The sequence below is a fragment of the Calypte anna genome, chromosome 1, assembly GCF_003957555.1.
Source record: "Calypte anna isolate BGI_N300 chromosome 1, bCalAnn1_v1.p, whole genome shotgun sequence".
Classification (NCBI taxonomy): Eukaryota; Metazoa; Chordata; class Aves; order Apodiformes; family Trochilidae; genus Calypte; species Calypte anna.
In genome coordinates, this window is record NC_044244.1 from 10429355 (window position 1) to 10447582 (window position 18228).

General features: G+C 35.5%; 1 protein-coding gene across 2 annotated transcripts in view; it reads left to right on the forward strand.

Moving 5' to 3' along the window:
- The window catches only part of HGF (hepatocyte growth factor), a 55113-nt gene extending 41328 nt beyond the window's left edge, over positions 1 to 13785 (forward strand). For both annotated transcript variants that reach the window (XM_030457898.1, XM_008493115.2), the window contains exons 10-18: positions 475 to 577; positions 2588 to 2727; positions 4754 to 4792; positions 5256 to 5352; positions 7790 to 7864; positions 8452 to 8598; positions 9196 to 9302; positions 11105 to 11250; positions 13325 to 13785. In XM_030457898.1, coding sequence (XP_030313758.1) covers positions 475 to 577; positions 2588 to 2727; positions 4754 to 4792; positions 5256 to 5352; positions 7790 to 7864; positions 8452 to 8598; positions 9196 to 9302; positions 11105 to 11250; positions 13325 to 13495 — 1025 coding nt within the window. In that variant the 3' untranslated portion in view covers positions 13496 to 13785. The remainder of the gene's footprint in view (positions 1 to 474; positions 578 to 2587; positions 2728 to 4753; positions 4793 to 5255; positions 5353 to 7789; positions 7865 to 8451; positions 8599 to 9195; positions 9303 to 11104; positions 11251 to 13324) is intronic.
- The last annotated feature ends 4443 nt before the right edge of the window (positions 13786 to 18228 follow it).

Genomic DNA, 18228 nt, shown 5'->3' on the forward strand with positions numbered 1-18228 from the left:
GCAGAACTTAGGTCTAGAATTATATACAGCTATTAGTATCCAGAATCTACACAAAGAAAAGTTGTTTCAAATAGGCTGAGAGTGTCTGATTTTTTGAGATGGGAGTAGTAAGGGAGTATTTTTGCTTTGTTTTGTATAAAACATCTCCTGACAATTTTTAGAATATTCTGTGTAACCCTTATAAATTAACCATGACATATTTATGAGAGAATTTTTCCCATTTTATCTAAGACAAAATTTGAAACTCTAGTGTGCTGAGAATGCAGGTGCCAAGCAGGACATTATGTATCTAAATTTGAAAACTTTCACCCATTTTCTATCCAATTGATTTATACTGTTTTCTGATTTATGCTGTATAGTATTTGCTGAATACCTTTATCTTACCTTTAATTACTTGGCTTTCTGAGGGAAAGGAAGAGTTTTCGATGTTGCACAATCACTGTCCACTTCTTTTTGTCTCAACATTCTATTCAGATTGTTATCGTGGCAATGGCAAGAGCTACATGGGAAATATATCCAAGACAAGATTTGGGCTTACTTGCTCCACATGGGACAAGAATATTGAAGACTTACGTAGGTGTGTACACATGAAACAAAGAGACATGGTTCAGTGAGTCCTGAATAAATACTGCCTCCAGATGGCATCTATTTTTATTTCTGCAGTGATTCTAAAGTAGACCCTTATGCCTTGGAGCCTTAGGATTTTTTTTTTTTATTTTTATTTTTATTTTTTAAAATTTTTTTCTTCTTGATTAAATATATTACGCAACAGGTCTTTGTTCAGCCTGACCACTAATTGCAGGCTCTGGAGTGTTTCTTAGTGTTTAGTTTACTGGCCTGGTTTACCCCATCCTTGTCCTTGAAAGTTATGTTCTCTTAGAGGATAGCAAGAATACAGCAGGAAATATTTATCTCATCAATCTGATTTCATAGCTCATGCTGCTTCAAGCAGGAGGTTAGACTTGAAACTACCAAGGTTCCTTGCAGCCTAAAACTGAGTCTAGAGACTACTGTTGAATGATACTGTCATCAAATACCATTAAAATGACTTGCAGTTTCTGTTGTTTATCATTACTTTGGCTTCATATTCAAGTAGAGGAAATGGCAAGTTACTTTAATTTTTTTTTTAAAGTAAAAATGAATCAGCACTAACTACAAAAAGAAACTGTGACTCTTGAAGACTTTTTCAGTCATGCAAAGATCTTCAGTATTGTCTCTGATGTTTCAGAATTACTGATTTGTATATCTCAGGAATGACAAGAACAAGAACTTCCAAGTATTTCACAAAAGCAGAGATTTATCAAAAAAATTGCTATGTATGAGACATTACAAGCCCAGATAGAAAAAAATTTGCTTTCATTTTTCCTTTAGTTTCTGAATTTTATGTGATTGTCTATATTACTTTTGGTATTTGTTCTTGAGTTAGCACTCATGATCACCAGAGTCATAATACATGTTAGCCATTGCCCTCTGGAATTTTCCTGTCCCTGCTTCCTGCTGCTGACTTGGTGACCAGTCAGGTGAAGGCATGGAAGTCATCCAGGCAGTCTTTGGAAAAGCTGCATTCCAAAAGGCAGACTTCAGTTGACACTGTGTGGAACAACCAACCAGACTATGTGGTTTTTTTGACACGCAGTGACAGAGACAGCAGAGTTATTCTCCAGTGTGCCATCCATGTAAGGGAGGCAGGTTTAAGATCATGACTTCTGAGAGCTCTGATACGTCTTCAGTTAGCTCAGAATGAGACAGCTTGAGTCTACTGGATGCTTGATGCAATTACATTCATATAATCTTAAGCACAGATAATCCTTTTTTTCCTTAGACTTTCACATTTTTCATCTTGGAACTTTTTTGGGGAGTTACCTGTCTCACTTTAGCAGTTGCTCTGGTTACAGGTGTGCTAGCAGCAGCATGTATGGTTGGCATGTATGAAAATAGCAGTGCAACTGTAAATCAGGAATCTTGTGTGTTCCTATCTGACAAGCCAGAAATAAGCAGCTTTCTCTGCTTTGGATCATCACAACAATCTTTTACCTTTAATGTGCTTCATGCAGGTCTGCAACTTAGGTCATCTATCACTGCGGTTTGTCTGAGTCATCCTTCTCCTTGCCTGCTGCTTGGTCTTGCTAAATTTCTTGTGTCTCTCTTTTCTGAGATTCATCTTTTTGAGATGATTCAGTGCTTCCTTGTGGTGTGAACCTGCAGAGAGATTCACAGAGCACAGAACCTGTGCTCCCAGATATGCTTACAGAGTGGTTGAGGGCAACTCAGACACTCTTCTGATCAGTGTAAAGATCCCTCCTCAGAATACCCATAGTTTTTAGCTTGAGTGGGATATCTAGAAACCTCCAAGCTGACTGGTGAACACAGTGCTTAAAATACCAGCCAGAGGAAACTTGGATCCAGAACCAGCAAGTTGTTGATCCTCATCTTCCCTTTGATTTTAATCACCCCTAAACCCTGACCTGTAGGCTTCTCAATGAGCTAATATTATAATGTGGAGCAAAGCAACATTTAACCTCTGAAAATCTGAGCTATAGTATAAAGCTTTTCAGTGCTTTGATTTTTTTTTTCTCTTTCCCTGTAGGCATATACAAATATTCAGAGAACCAGATGTTAGTAAACTGAAGAAAAACTATTGCCGCAATCCAGATGATGATTTTCATGGTCCCTGGTGTTACACAGATGATCCTCTTGTTCCCTGGGATTACTGCCCTATTTCTCGATGTGAGTACTTGGTATGCCTCAGGCATTGTTAACTATGCAGTCCCAGTGAAGCCACAGTGTCACATGCATATCCATACCTTTCTGCTGTCACTTGTGGCAGCAGAGAATGTGTAATTCTATCAAGATCCAGTTGTGAATGACTGAGAAGGAACAGACAGGAACTGCTTGTGCAATATGTGGACAAGAGGTCCTTTTCCTTGACCACCTTGGAGATTACAAGGCTTACTTATGCAGCAGGAGCACAAAAGGGCAAATTTTTCCAACAGATCTAACTACTGAATTAGGGCTGGACAAAGAATTGTCTAGTGGTCAGAATGCTGGCCTCAAGAAACCCAGGGAGAGTTATTTTTTGTACTAAAAGCTTCATATTCTCTTTGTGTGTTATGTATTTCTGAAGTTAGGATAAATCACTATAGATGTGCTGAAGTGTATATATGCTATATAGATTAGATTCCGCCTTTGGATCTTTATGGAATGATTTAACTTCTGGCAAGAATTAGGACCATCACTCCTCCAAAGTTGCATGTTATTGTCTAAATAACTTAAATAAACAGAATCAAAAATCCTTGGGATTTTAGTAATAAACTGTCATTTAGTGGAAAAGAAGATTTATGCTGAAAATGTGAAATTCACATTTCTGTTCTGACTTTTTCTCTTCATTCCTTATCCATTATTTACTCTGCTGTATAACCTGAGAGAACATTTAAATGGTAAAACAAGCTTTTGAATATTTGTCTGTAGTCTCGAGAGGCTAGGGGATGATGTTACATTAATTCCTAGCAGCAATCTGCTACGTTTCCTCATAGTCTGAAGTGCAGCATCTCTGTGAGGTGATATTTAAAGTCTCAGGTGACATTTTTGCATCTATTTGAACAGTAAACAAACTGTGCAAAAGGTTCCTTGTGGCAATGTAGATAAAGAACAACAGATGAAGAAACAGAAATATTTTTCACTCACTCTGAGTTTATTATCTGGATCTATGAATTTCTGAGGAAATATTAACAGCAAACGTTTTTAGGATACATGGCAATGGTGAGTATTATGATTTCTGGTATAAAACTCCAGAGCTAGAATATATTTTAAAATTTTAAATTTTGTGAAGTAGTATGAAACTACTACTGGCTCAATCAGGCACTAATAAGCTGCTTACCCAGTACAGATGAAATGCTGGCAGTTCCCAAAGTACTTAATTGCCTTTAACAGGTCTCTTCAAACTTCACTATATGTATGCTTATATGTATACGCACCTTCATGCACATATACATATGCGTACATATATGCACATGCATATAGATACATATGGAAATTTAACTATGTACATAACTGTATACTTTTTTATATTTCTGTATTTCCTTAATGCTGGAAATCTAGTTAGATGGGACTGTCTACATCTTGCCCGTGTAAATTTTCAGAAACTATATTTGCACCTCTAGCTCATAGTGATGGGTCACTCTGCAGACCTCACTGAAGGCAAAAATTTTGAACCAATTTTAAGCAACCTTGTAACACTATTTTGTCTTGGACTAGGTGGAAGAATCAAACCAGATTTTGGGGAAGACATTTTGATAAGGATAATTTTTTGGCTGATAGCAACATAAAAAGACTTTTGAAGTTTCAAAGGTTTTTAAAGACATCAGGAATTTTCATTAAATCCTAATTGGATTTAATCAAATTACTGCTATAGTTCCTGAAGTCTTATAGAAAAGCTCCAACTTCATATTTCAGCATTTGTTTGTGTAAATGAACATGTAAATTAAACCTGAAAGATATCTCAGTGTATTCAAGATTCAGCCAAGATGAAAAATGCTTGAAACTACCACTGCAAAATGTTCATTCTATTGGAATGAAATTCTGCCTTCTTATTAATTGTTACCAAATTGTGCTTTTAAAGACCACTAAAGAAATCATTGAAGTTTAAATCTTTGTGAAATATTAAATTTAAAGTGTGCTATTTCCTGTTTATTTTTATTCTATTAAGTTTCTAGATGTGTTTTAATTTTGTATTATGCATGTCTTATGTGTCCAGGCGAAGGTGATACAACCCCTACTACAACCACTTTGGATGGTAAGTATGAAGATGTACTGTGCACTGCATGTCCTGTATCCTCTAGATATTTCTTTCAGATAGGGAAATAAGAGAAAGATCAGTTAATGATACAAAAATCATACACCTTAGGAAAAAATGTTTTCACAAGAAGAAAATGTAACCTAGCTTAAGTATGCTAATTTATCTCTTACTGTCCTGTCTTGCCAGTGGTGAGATATGATAATGATTTTCAGTTTGCTCTCTAACTATGTAAATCTCCGTAATAAACCAATTTAAATATATGTATTTTATATTCCCTATGAATATTTATACAGACTGACCCAGATTCACTGGAGTAGTTTTGATGCTCTATAAATATATTTCATTAGCACAGGAAAGTTAATCTGTAATAAATATTGACCTTCTTGTGGTCCTTATGTGCGACTGTACAGGTTTCCTACCACTGTTTTTAGTAAAATGTGATCTCTGGACCTGCTTTCAGATACTGTCATTCCTTGTGCTTCTACAAAACATTTGAGAGTTGTAAATGGAATCCCAACACAAACTAATGAAGGATGGGTGGTTAGTTTGACCTACAGGTAACTATCACTTTGCTGAGAAGGACAATATATCTACTAGGATATTTGTTTTGGAACTGTAGACAATGTTGACCATAATAAGAATACTGTAGATTGCAGTTAAATCCTTTAAAAGCATAAAACCAAAATTTCTGGAACATCAGGGTGATTCCATGGTATTCATTCTATCACTGAATCGTTTATGTATTCATTATCACTAACACATGAGCTTGCAACACCTTCATAAGATTCTGCTCTTTTGATAAGCTACTGCAGACCTTTTCTTAATATTGGCTTAGCATCCAGCATTAAACTGTCTCTTTTAGAGACTGTTACACAAAACTGAGCTTCATAACAATATTTTCATTTTTACTACAGTGTATTTAGTTATGAGGTTCTGGATTCAGGATTTATACCCTTGTCTGATTTAGCTTTCAGCTGATATCATTGCATGAAATTGAAATGTATTCTCTATTAAAAAAATAAGTGGGAGCTAGAATGAAATCCTTTCAATTCTGTAAAGATTCCAACATGTACATCTGGAAATATGTTTTACAGTATGGCAGATTTTACTTTGCTTCTGTGTAAAAACCAGAACATGGAATTACTGTTCTGTATATTCATTACTCTGGTTTATAACTCTTCATCTGAAAGTGTGAATCATTAATAAGATTATAAGAGTAGATATATCTCATTCATCAATCCTGGATCTTCTATCATTGAAGAAAAGAAAATTATTTTATTTTAAATAAAATAAAATAACAAAACACATTCATTGTCTGCTGTTACATAATTAAGTACAGCTCAGTGCTATTAGCTTATGATTTTTTATTATGTTTTAAGAGCAGGTTGCAAAATAGGTCTTAAATGGAAAACTGAGGAAAAAGAAAAGATTAGAATCCTGTTTTTTATATTGCTGGAGAAATTCTGGGGGTCCTTTACATCCTTGGTAATCTTTGCTTTTTATGATTTCCAATCAGAACTAGAACTTTTTGGAAGTGTAGCAGATGGTCCAGAAAGATGTATCTGGAGGAACATCACTCTCTGGAAAAGTTATGATTTCACTGTTTTTAAAACAGCCTTGACATTTCAGGCACTTTTAGATTGGTAAAATGAATTGCATTTCAGTGCCTAACATCTAAATAAATGATGTTAAGATAGCTGAACCTGGATTTTGTGCTATGCAACAAAATTGCAATAAGCAGATGATGTTAAGTGATTACAGATTCTTTAAAAAAAAAAAAAAAAAAAAAAGTTATTCCAGTAGCAATTTTTTTTTAAAATATTACATGTGGACATAAAAATTTAGTTTTAATTTGTATTGTTACCAAGGAAGCAAACAGAATGTTTTCTGAAAGAAAGTCTTAATCACTTCAAGACTTTCTGAAAAATAACCTAATTATACACCTCAAAACTGAATTTCCATGTCTAGGTGGTAAAGGCTTAGGAATACTTAGAAACTTGTATTCATATCTAGCAACTAAGTTCCACCTCTAAGTGCTAAATTAAACAATGACATATATTGTTGTATATTTGATCCAGATTCTGTTATCAGGTAAATTTAAGTGTATTTGGATGAATTTCATCAATTTCGTGGAATCACCTTTGTGGCACCTTTTTTGCCACATATAAATAAGAAGTTTAACCTTCCTATGTGTACTAGTCAAGCTTCTAAAGAAGGTGATGCAATCTTGTAAATTCCTTTGAAAAATTAGTGTTGCAAATACAATATACAAAAACACATTTATACTCCTGACATTTTAATAGTAAAACAAGTCAGAATCTCTATTTTACAAAGACTCCAGACATTTTGTTCCTCAACCAACCTACAATTAAAAAAAAAAAAAAAAAAGAGGGAAGAAAAAAAAAGAAAAAGAAAAAAGAGGCAAGCATCTGTGTTATTCTGCTGTCTTTGAACTCCATATAGAGTCTGGGCTCCTTCCAGCAGTTCTTTGCAGAGCTTTGAACATTTGTATGATCTGAATTCATAAATGGTGAGATTTTTAAGCTTTTCCCAAATTGCTGACAATTCTGATTCACTTTCCAAAGAGCTGCAGAAAATAAATGCGATTTAAAAGGCACAAAGAAGGAAACTAATTAATCTGCATTCCACAGTAATCTTTATTTTTGAAAGAACTGTCATGCTTAATTGCTTTAATTTTACTTGATATATTATGCTGTAGGTTTTCTATAATCACATGTAGGATGTCATACACTGCAGATTGTTTCCAACTGAAGTATGTGGGTACAGAAATCTCATAGGGCTGGTAATCAAATAGGAACTCTCCACCCTGAGGTCAATGCTTTGAGTAATACCCACATGAATAATGACTAAATGTTGTTTACATTTGGTGGCAGTTTGGAGACTTGTTTAAATATTTCAGTCCAGTTCCTATTACAAAGAATATCACGTCTTGTTTTATTTTGGGTTTGTTTTCTTTTTTTTTTTTTTCTCCAGAAATAAGCATATCTGTGGAGGTACTTTGATAAAAGAAGAGTGGGTTCTAACAGCAAGGCAGTGCTTCCCTTCTCGGTACAGTACTCTAACTTTGCAGTGTATACATCTATTTTCAGGAATTTATCAGCACAACACTTCTTCAACTTGAGTGCAACAGTTTTCCCTCCTGTTTGGCTTTAAAACTGCTTTTCTGCTGTAACAGTCCCATGGGACCTTGGTATTTTCAGTTAGTATTGTTGTTAATCTAGAAGAGTTCTGGCTATTTTACTTACAAGTATAAATATATTTTCCAAGTTCAATGCTTAGACAATTGTTTCTTTATGAAAATCTCATGTTTCTGCTTAATAGTACAGTATTAAACAGAAAACTTGGGCAAATCTTAAAAAGTTCAAAGATTCACCCTGTCCAAGGGTCTAAACGCTTGGATACTGTTAGGAAACAAAAATTAGATTTTAGTCACAGTTAAAGATGGAGTTATGTAGTGCCTTCAAACCAAATCTTACATCCAAGCATGTTTATTTTGGAATAGCAGTTGGCAGCAAAAAAACATTTCTAGTGAAGAGCATTACTTAACATCTTCTAGCATAATTGTATTAAGCAGAGCTTTTTGAGTTATTTTGCTGCATACTCAACAAAATTCTAACCAACTTTGCCTCACTTAGGTACAAAGATTTGAAAGACTACAAAGCCTGGCTTGGAGTTCATAACATAAAGGGAAAGGGAGAGGAGAAGCATAGACAAGTTCTGAACATCTCCCAGTTGGTATATGGCCCCGCAGGGTCAGATTTGGTCTTACTGAAACTAAGCAGGTCAGTAGCTATTGCCTGTTCCAGGATTTTCAACTGATGAATGAGAATCTTCTTAAATGTTTTCAGATTCAGTTCTCTACTGTCTCTGATGCTGCAAATGATGTCTCCATGGAGTAAAATTTCAGTTGTAATATTTTTTACTTGATATACACAGAAATGCAGGTTCATCTACCTTACTCTGAAAGCAGATGTTACTTCTAAAGAACTCTGCCTACACTTTTCTTCCTGGTCACTAATTTAAGCTTTTTTGTACGTTCGGTAGTATGTGGTTTTAATTTGTAGAATAAACACCAGATTGTAACTGAGATCCTTGTGTATATATGAGCTTTCAAACTTTTTCCATGTTAGCAAAACTACATATTCAAATGAAATGTCATCATTACTTACTTTTAAGATGAAAACCCAAGTTAAATAGCATAAAAGTGGTGACAGCATTTCAAGAAATCTTTTGACAGTTAACAGCTGTAGCACAAAAAGTAGGTAGAAGAATCCATCAAATTCTTTAAGGAAAGGAATTGGCACAGATTTTCATTGCTGTGGTCTATAATAGGTTTCAATGTAATTTTAAATATGATACATTTTGTTTTTTCTTTTCAGACCTGCCATATTAACAAATTTTGTTGAAATAATCCGATTGCCCATTTCTGGATGTACCATTCCAGAGAAGACCAGTTGCAGTGTTTATGGATGGGGATACACTGGATGTAAGAACCTATTTTTAAAAACTAAATGAATACCTTGACAGCTTACTTCCTCTTGTCATTCTAGGTGAGGCTGATGGTATTGCCTGATGCCACGGTTGTCCAATATTTTTTGTTATAAAATGCAATTTCATTTTTTTCTGATTTTGTAAATCCTTGAGCATTTTATCTAAGATCATTTGAGATTAATAGTCCAGGCCTTTTTTATTTGTTTTGGTGATTCAAATGTTTGAAAGAATGAACCAGAGAAAACCATTGTTCTGCAAGCTTTAAAAGACTGGCAGAATTGGTTTGTTGAGGTCTAACACTTTTGAAAAATTCCAACTCATCTACTTGATGCTTTCTGTACCCCAAAACAGCCTGCCCTGGGGAAAAACAAGTACAGAATCCTGTAATAAAAGACTTAAGTAAAATACAAAAAGCCAATGAATTAAAGATGCTCTAACTCTGGCATTTCCTAGCTTTTGAGTACTTGACTTTGCAGCCTTACTAATGTTTGGTAAACACAGTTTTTGTGAGAAGTTAATATAAATATATGGAAGAACAGACATTTATTTAGTCTGGTAAATACTATATCTGGCTAATTATGTGTTGATGATAAAGTTAATAGCTGCCAGTTAACAATAATTACTCTAATAGTTATTGTGCTCAGATGTCATTTTGCCACAGACCCTGAATAAATAGCAGAAATACACTCATGCTGCCCTGGAAACAGAGAAGAAACTAGATTTTAATTCTGAGGTTCTCTTCCTTGTAATGATTACTCTGCATTTCTTTGTGAGTGGCAAGTAATCTGTACCAGCTCTGTCCTAAATGACTGCCTTTGATATTCCTAGCAAGGCCATATTGGGCATCCTATGGGGGCAGTGGCTCTCTGTGGGACAGGGAAGTCAGGCTAGAGCATGGTGCAGCATCAGAGGAAAGCTTAGCTTTCGAGAACTGATAAGGAATTTGCAATGTTGTAGAGTTATGTAATACAGTATGTACATAACATCTGTCATCCAAAGACTTTGTACTATATTTTATGTGCTACTTAATATAATCCTCACAGCACTCAAGCCCGGGAAGGAAAAAGTGTTACATTCATTTTTTTAAGAAAACAGGATAATAAGTCAGTGAAGAACAAGCTTGGCATTTTCTTTTGATAGCTGTGCAGAGAATGGGCAAGTCCAGGCCCTTTATTTATCTTCACAGCTTGTACAGACTTGTCTTTTGACGTGTAGAGCAAGAGCAAGCTCCACAGGGCTCCTACTTCCTGACCTTCACACTGATGAATGGAGGTTGCAGAAAGCTGTGTCTCTACCCTTGCAGACATAAAGTAATTCAGTGCAGCTGAGCCAGCAGAGAATGAGAAAAACTCATCTCTTTTATAGTAATTTTCATGTCACACATCCTTCCCTTGGCCATGGCAGGCACTGTTTGATGTTTACTCATGTTTAAGACAAGGAGCAAAATCCTGGTTCCACTGATGGGACTGACAGCTTTCTTAGACTCATTTGTTCTGATTTCTGTGAAGTGACCATGCAGGCTGGTGGGGAACTGCAGAGTAAACCAAATTACCTAACCCTTTTGTTTAAAACAGCAACAAAAAAACATCTCCACATAAACTCTTGCAAATCTCATTTGTAGCAACTAAAAGAAATCCAAAACACAAATGCATGATAACAGTGAGGATGGACAAAGATGTGAGAACTGGAGAAAAAGTGCAGCAATGGTAGTTACATGATAAGTTCACCTAGACTGCAACTTCAATTATTGTTTCCCCCTAAAATAGAATAAAGTTTTAATTCTCTTTTAAATCCTAGTAATTAACTATGATGGCCTTCTCCGGGTAGCAAACCTGTTTATCTTGGGAAATGAGAAATGCAACCAATATCTCAAAGGGAAGATCACTGTGAACGAGTCAGAAATCTGTGCTGTGGCTGAAACCATTGGTGCTGGGCCTTGTGAGGTAAACATTACATCTCCTAGTACATTCTTAGGAGCCATGATCCTAGCTATTTCTTACCCCAAAACAGTTTATTAGAAATTTTAAATAATTGTTTTCTCTGCTTTGAACTTGTACAAAAATATTTTAATCTTTTGCATGATTCGTGTTTCTAGAAATGTATTTTCTGACAGGGTGCGGGAAGAGATTCCTTTGCTTCAATTTCTCTGTCCCATCACACCAGTAAGATTTACATGCACGTGAAATATATGAATAAGCACTTTGCTAGGCAGAAACAAATTTTTATTCTATATTATAAGGGCTAAAGTGGGCTGTGTGCTAGCAACAGCAGTGTATTATGACCAAGTAGAAAGCAAAAAAAGTTGGTGCAAATTTAACTGCTTAGATGAACGCTTGCATGCAAAATGTAAAAAAGTCACTGCTCAAGGGACTTGATAAAGTTATGAAGGAATGAGAAAGATCCTGAGGTTCAGTAGTAGTCAGAAGGCTTAAACATTGGTCTCCCTAATCCACCAGGAGCAACACATCAGTGAGCACAGAAGTACTTCAGTGAAAGAAGTCTGATGCAGGGGTTTTGCTTGGTACTGGTTACAGAAAGATACTGGGTTTTGAGTGGAAATTCTGCCTGATGAGATGGTGTCTAAAAGGAAGGTGGTCATGAGTATTATTATGCATTTGATTTCTTCAGTAGAATGGTTTCCTAATAGTGATGTTAACCAATCAGGAAAATTTTCCCTACCCAAGGGTACTACCAGACTATGAATAAACAAGCTCTTCATCAGGTTGAGGCCTCTCCCATTTATTAATGATATTCCACAAGATCATTTTGTTATTGTACAATATACTCTTCAAAATCAAATATTTATTCATAAATGAGCCCTTAGACATGTCAAGACTTATAAATGAAACATCTGCATGGAAGTCTGCTGGGGATCCTACACTTTGTTTTCCCCTGCAAGAAGAAATGGACTGAATTAGTATTAGCAATCAGTCTTAATCATTGCATGGTTTCCTGCTCCCTGAGTTCCCCTTTGAAGCTACTTTCCTCAGCAGAAAACAGACAGAGAAACAAAATCAGATTGGCAGGTGAAACTCCACTCCTGAAAGTGTTTTATGAGCTGCTCTGATGGTACTGACACAGTTCATTGTCCATATGGGAACTAATCTGCAGTCAGTCAGCAAAAAAAATCCCAGACCAAATCAAGGTCAAGCATTGTTGTTACTCTGGTGATCCGTAGAGAATACAATGATAATTGCCAGCTTTTATATTTTGAAAGTGTCTCTCTGAAAAATATGAACATTTACTGTCTAATTTTGTTTTAGGTTCAGTGTACTTTTTGCCTGCGTTAAAACTGCAGTATCTGTGTTCAGGTCCTGAATCCATCCAAATTACTGTTTCAATCTAATTTTATCTGGATTTATTTTAGTGCTAAATAATACCCCAATATGAGTTGACCATACTCCACATTTTCACACAATGCATGTACTGGTGCATAGCTGTCTCATTCACTCAGAATTTTGCGAAAGTATTTTAAAAAAATATGTCTCAAAATTAAATCTACAAAATAATACCTTTTATCATGTTTGAGATCCCCCCATAGCCTCCTACAAGGACACACAGATTCTCAACCTAGAGCTTTGTAAGATGATTAACTGGCAGAAGGATATTGACCTGGCTCTGCCACTAGTTTTTGATACGACTGTTATCACAATGGATTCTTTTCAATCAATTCACTTTCTACTCATCTGTTTTATATGCACATAAACAAATGTTATACTTGCAGTAGGTAGCTAAAAGAGGAGAATAAGGTCTGGTATTCTGAAGTGACTAGAATCACACATAAAGATGGATCAGAGAGTTTAAATTGTGTATCTCAAAGGTCAGCCTTGGCATTGGTTTGCATAAATTTGAGTTGTGAAAAAGATATTGGAAGATGTTAGTAGGTTTTTTTTCCCCTATGACAAGAATAACTCCACTGCCTGTTCATTGAGCTAGGTCATGGCCAAAAGAAACCATTCAGTAAGGATCTGTGTCTTGAGGCATATTGAGAAGTAATATTCTTTATTTTTTTCATAGAGAGATTATGGTGGTCCCTTGGTTTGTGAACAGAACAGGCTGAAGATAGTAGTTGGTGTCATTGTTCCTGGACGAGGATGTGCCATTCGAAATCGTCCTGGGATTTTTGTTCGGGTCTCATATTACTCCCGGTGGATACACAAGATTATGATGACCTACAGAAAACCCTGAAAAACTCAGCAACTTCCATTCCAAGAAAGGTTTTGGACAGCATGTAATTAACGTGTAATGTAAAGATCAACAATTTTTTAACTACTTGATAGTCAGACTTGTGGAGCTTCTTTTAATATTTATGTGTGGTTTTGGTCTTTTTGTCTATCAGTGTTGTTTTATAAATGTTGGAATGAGCTACAGTATATGCAACTATGGTGACATATCTCCTGAAGATACTTGAATGGGTAAACAATTTTGCAAAGATATTATTACTGGATGATAAAAGGTTTTGTAGAAATTGATCATATGACCTCTTTTATGCTGCTCTTCAGATTATCTTAGAAGGAGAAACAAATTATAGTTTTATTTAAAACATCTTATTCTTTCTATGAGCCATATATTTCTCTTCATACATGACAAAAGACCTACTGAGAGATATATGCATCTGTCAAGAAGAGCATATATGATGACATTTCTTGTCTCCCTTTATGAGAGTTCAAATATTTCAATATTTCATTAACAAATAAACTCTTAAGAAATTAATCTTTTCATTATTGATGGACTTTGACAAGCCTGCCATAAGCAGAGTTCCCAGAGAAGTCAATATGATTTCCTTGTTCACAGTACTTATGGACTCTACTTCTGCACTTGATTCCTTTAGTGTGTGTGTGGTCTCTTAACAGATATCTCAGAAACCCTTTTGGATGAGGGAGGAGATACAGAAGTTGATTTGTTAGAAAATTATCCATCATTTATTTAAAGCTAGTCCCAGAAATATTTGTGAATTTACAGTGCAAAAGAGAATATTCAACAAGATTTGAAATGTTAATCCTGATTAGCTGCTAGCTGACTTTGGCCTCTAAAATAAATTTCAGTCAAATATGCCCAAATCTTTCTCTACAGACAAGTGTTAAAAATTCAGTTGATTGTAGTTATTTCATAAAAGTAACTGTATTTGTAACAGGAAAAAATAATGAAATGTGCCACCTGGCTGAGAGATTTAATACTGAGAAAAGTAAGCTATACCTTATAAGTCTTTCAGAGACTTAAGATCTTTGATAAAACTTAACCTAGATTTGGACAACTTATACCTTTTTAATAATTCCTTTCAGGTTAATGCAATTATTGTAGAGATTGATGTGATCTCATATGTAATACGGAAAACATCTCCAATAGTTTAGTAGCTTGTGTTTCCTGCCTCTATGTAGAACCATCATTTGCCTTAACATTGACAGGGAAAGAGAGCAAACATTTAGGTATTAAGTTGTGTGGCTGGAAGTATTACACAAATAAGTTGTTATAGGTGGTACCAATTACCTTGTAATTTTTGGAAAATGTAAGCAACATATATCCAACTGTTAGTTTTACTACTGTATATGCAATTGCTTAAGTAACTGCACTGTTACTTCACTCGTGACTATGTAACTGTAAATGTTTCCACCAGCAAATCCTACAGTATGTGAATCACATCTAATTGCATAGCCTGACATCATGGTGCAGACATATAAAAGGAGATTTCTTTCAGAAGACCCATGGTTGAATTCTGCTCTGGCAGCACTTCAGGGGAGCTGACTTGGGCAGCAGCTCTCATGTTGACTCACCAAATTGTTTTCTTCAGCAGTGCACTTTGACTTCAGTGGGACTCAAATATGCTTACATGTCTTGGTGAACTGGGACGAGTTTCAGCCGATGCTTAAGTGGCTTTGGCTTGCTGAGCTTTGTGTCAAGCATTGAGCAGATTCTACTGGCATGTAGGAAGGAGTCTTTCAGCGAGCAGAGCTTCTGAAATTCCTCTTGATGTAAATAGTCTCTTTGGACAAGATAGATCTTCTCTGCACAGTGGATCTGAGGTTGTGGATGCTGTGCAGATAGGCTGTTTCCATCTCTGCTGGCTGCCTCTGAAGGCTTTGTGTTTCTGTTGGGCTCACTCACTTACCAGGCCTAAAGAGGGCAGGATTTAGCCTGTTGTATTTACAGTTAATTATTGCCATGTACACGAAGTGTGTATTCTTTCTAAGTATATGCTGACTATATCTTACTGAAAGGATTAACTTTTTAAGAGAAACTTTTAAAAAAACTCCAATGACTTTTGTTTTCGATCACAAGTAGAATGTGGATAAAATGTGTAATTCCATGTTCACTCTTTGTATTCTAAGAATTGTTATGTGCTCACTGTATTATAGTTGCAGGCATTTTGTTATGTCTATCTAAACAAATCAAATCCTAAAATATTTTAGTTGTAAGCTTCTGCTGTGCAGAAGACTGTGATTTTTATATATATATATATATATACATATATATATATACGCACATATATATATATATGATAAAATACTGTTTTTGTTAGACAATGTGTAAGGATTTTTACCTGTTTGTTCTGGGCAGCACCTCAGTAAAATAAATTGTGCTGAGTTGATTCTCCAGAACTTAACATGTTTGTATGCACTTGCTTATCAGGGGCTCCTGTCCTCCCTGTCTCAGTATGGAGGGCACGTGGGACTCTGAAAAGCAAAGGAAGAGAAGAAGAATAGTTTGCAATTATGAATTTGTACTTCATTTATTCCTGCGAATATTTCTTGTTGGTACCAATGGTACCGTACCAGGCAACTGTTATAACTACAGAATTCTCTTAAGAAAGGATACTCCTATAGATATTTTTTCACTATTCTAACATTTTTCTCTCTGAAATGACAAGGGAACATGATTCAGTGCCCATCTAAATTGCTGTAAAGCCTCTTACTAATTTCAGTGGGATCTTTACATTGTAGATATGGTTTTGTTCGTGTTAGAATTAAACAGTACAGAACTTAAATTCTTCACTGGCAACATTTTTTAAATGTATTGAATTTCATCCTCATTCTCCTTGCTGCAAGTAACCCTTGGTTACCCGGAGATGTATAATAATTGAATACAAAATTTTGGAACGAAAACCTGAGAGGTGATTTTGTACTACTGAAGTTAGTTTGACATAATTACAGTTTTCTTTGGGCATGGAACTGGCTGACACTTCTTTCTTTTATTACTAAAAACATTTTTCTCTTAAAAAGCTTTTTTCCCTATATGTTTTTCTCTCAGAAACCTCATGACCCTCAGAGAAACTGTCACTCTCATTAGGAATGTACTGATCTATATTCTTGCTTCTATTGATGAAATCTCAAAATTCTCTGGGGCGTTCTGCAAACCCTTGCTGCAACAATGCTGATGTACTTGACAGAGCTACTCACCTGAGGTAGAGCTTTTCAGATGAGGGTCCACATATGTCTCTGAGGGTCAAAATCTACTCAGGCAAAACATCCCTTGAAATCAGTGAATGTGATTGTCAAAAGACCAGAGGCTGAAAGTTGCTCAGTGCTTTTCCCTATGTCTGTGCACTGAACAACATGCATCCTTCTACACCGAAAAGCATCCAGGTTCTCAACTCCACAACAACAGCAACAGGAAGTGAGGCTTTATCCCCATCCTTCTAGAAGGCTGGCTGTAAGCCAGCTGACCCCCATGGAACCTGCATAAAACCTATTGGATTGGTTCTTCGGCCTTGTTTCCTTATCAGTTATTTTCTTCCTCCTTCATGTGCACTGGTATATTATTGTTTTATGAATGTTAGGGCTGCTGGCAGGAACTAACATGGCTTTTCACCCTAAAATTTTGCAGTGTTCCTTTTTAAACATACTTTTGGGCATTTATGTATGGTGTTTCCTTGCACAGATCTAACTGCAGGGAGCTGCCTGTGGAATTCAGTGTATGATAAGAGTATTTTTTCATATTTAAATGGAGAAAATAATGCTTCCAGTTAATACAACTAGCTGAATGCCTAATGAAAAGGGAACACCGTGGTTATAACTTGTATTACAAATCTTCTGTAATTAATGACATTTCCATTAGTTAATAAAGTTGGTATTTTTGTAACCTTGCTTACTCTTATTATTCTTAATAAAGTTTTTTATAAAAAACAACAACTTAATTAGCATTATATTTCTTACTTAAAGAACCTAGATTTGGAACCCAGTTTCTAGGCAAAGCTTTAGAAAAATGAGTAGCTCTCAATTCTAATGTCACTGAAGGATTTAAGTTTGCAGAGTAAGGAGGACAGGTATTTTAAGACCTTCATGTTCCCAATAGCAGTATTGCATTTAATATGAAAGATAGAGCCGTATCCATGATGTGATCCTGCTGAGTCTCCCCATGAGATTCCTGTTGAAATTTGGCACTGAGATTGGCCAGAGAGTATATATTACAGAGTATATTTGCAGTGGAAAGGATGTGCTTAACCTAAACATGAGGTTTTGTCTCCTTTCCATTTCAATACTCATGAGAGGGTTAAATTTTTAAGTATTTATTTTAATGTACTTTACATCTTTGAAGAGGGCTCCCTTCACTGTGTCACCTCAGACTAGTGATGGTACATAAGATGATACAAAGGGAACCACAAAGCTGCTGCACTTAATATCAAAACCAGCCAACAGCAATACCTAGCAAAAAAGAAAACAAGCAAAAAAGGAAACACTCTAGGATTCCTAGCCTCTCTGGATTAGTACCTTTGTTCAGTTGAAAGCTGTCAAGCTCCTATAGCATCATGGTGTTCTGGCTTGGTAAGCTCAATAATGGACACAACTTCATTACTTTTTTTTTTGTTATCCTGCCAAAGTTTAAAAGTTCTAACAATTTCTTAAATTTTTGTTATTTTAAAATACATTTCCTAACAATTCAAGCTATATTAAGTGAATTTTTCTTCAAATAAACTAATGTGCAAG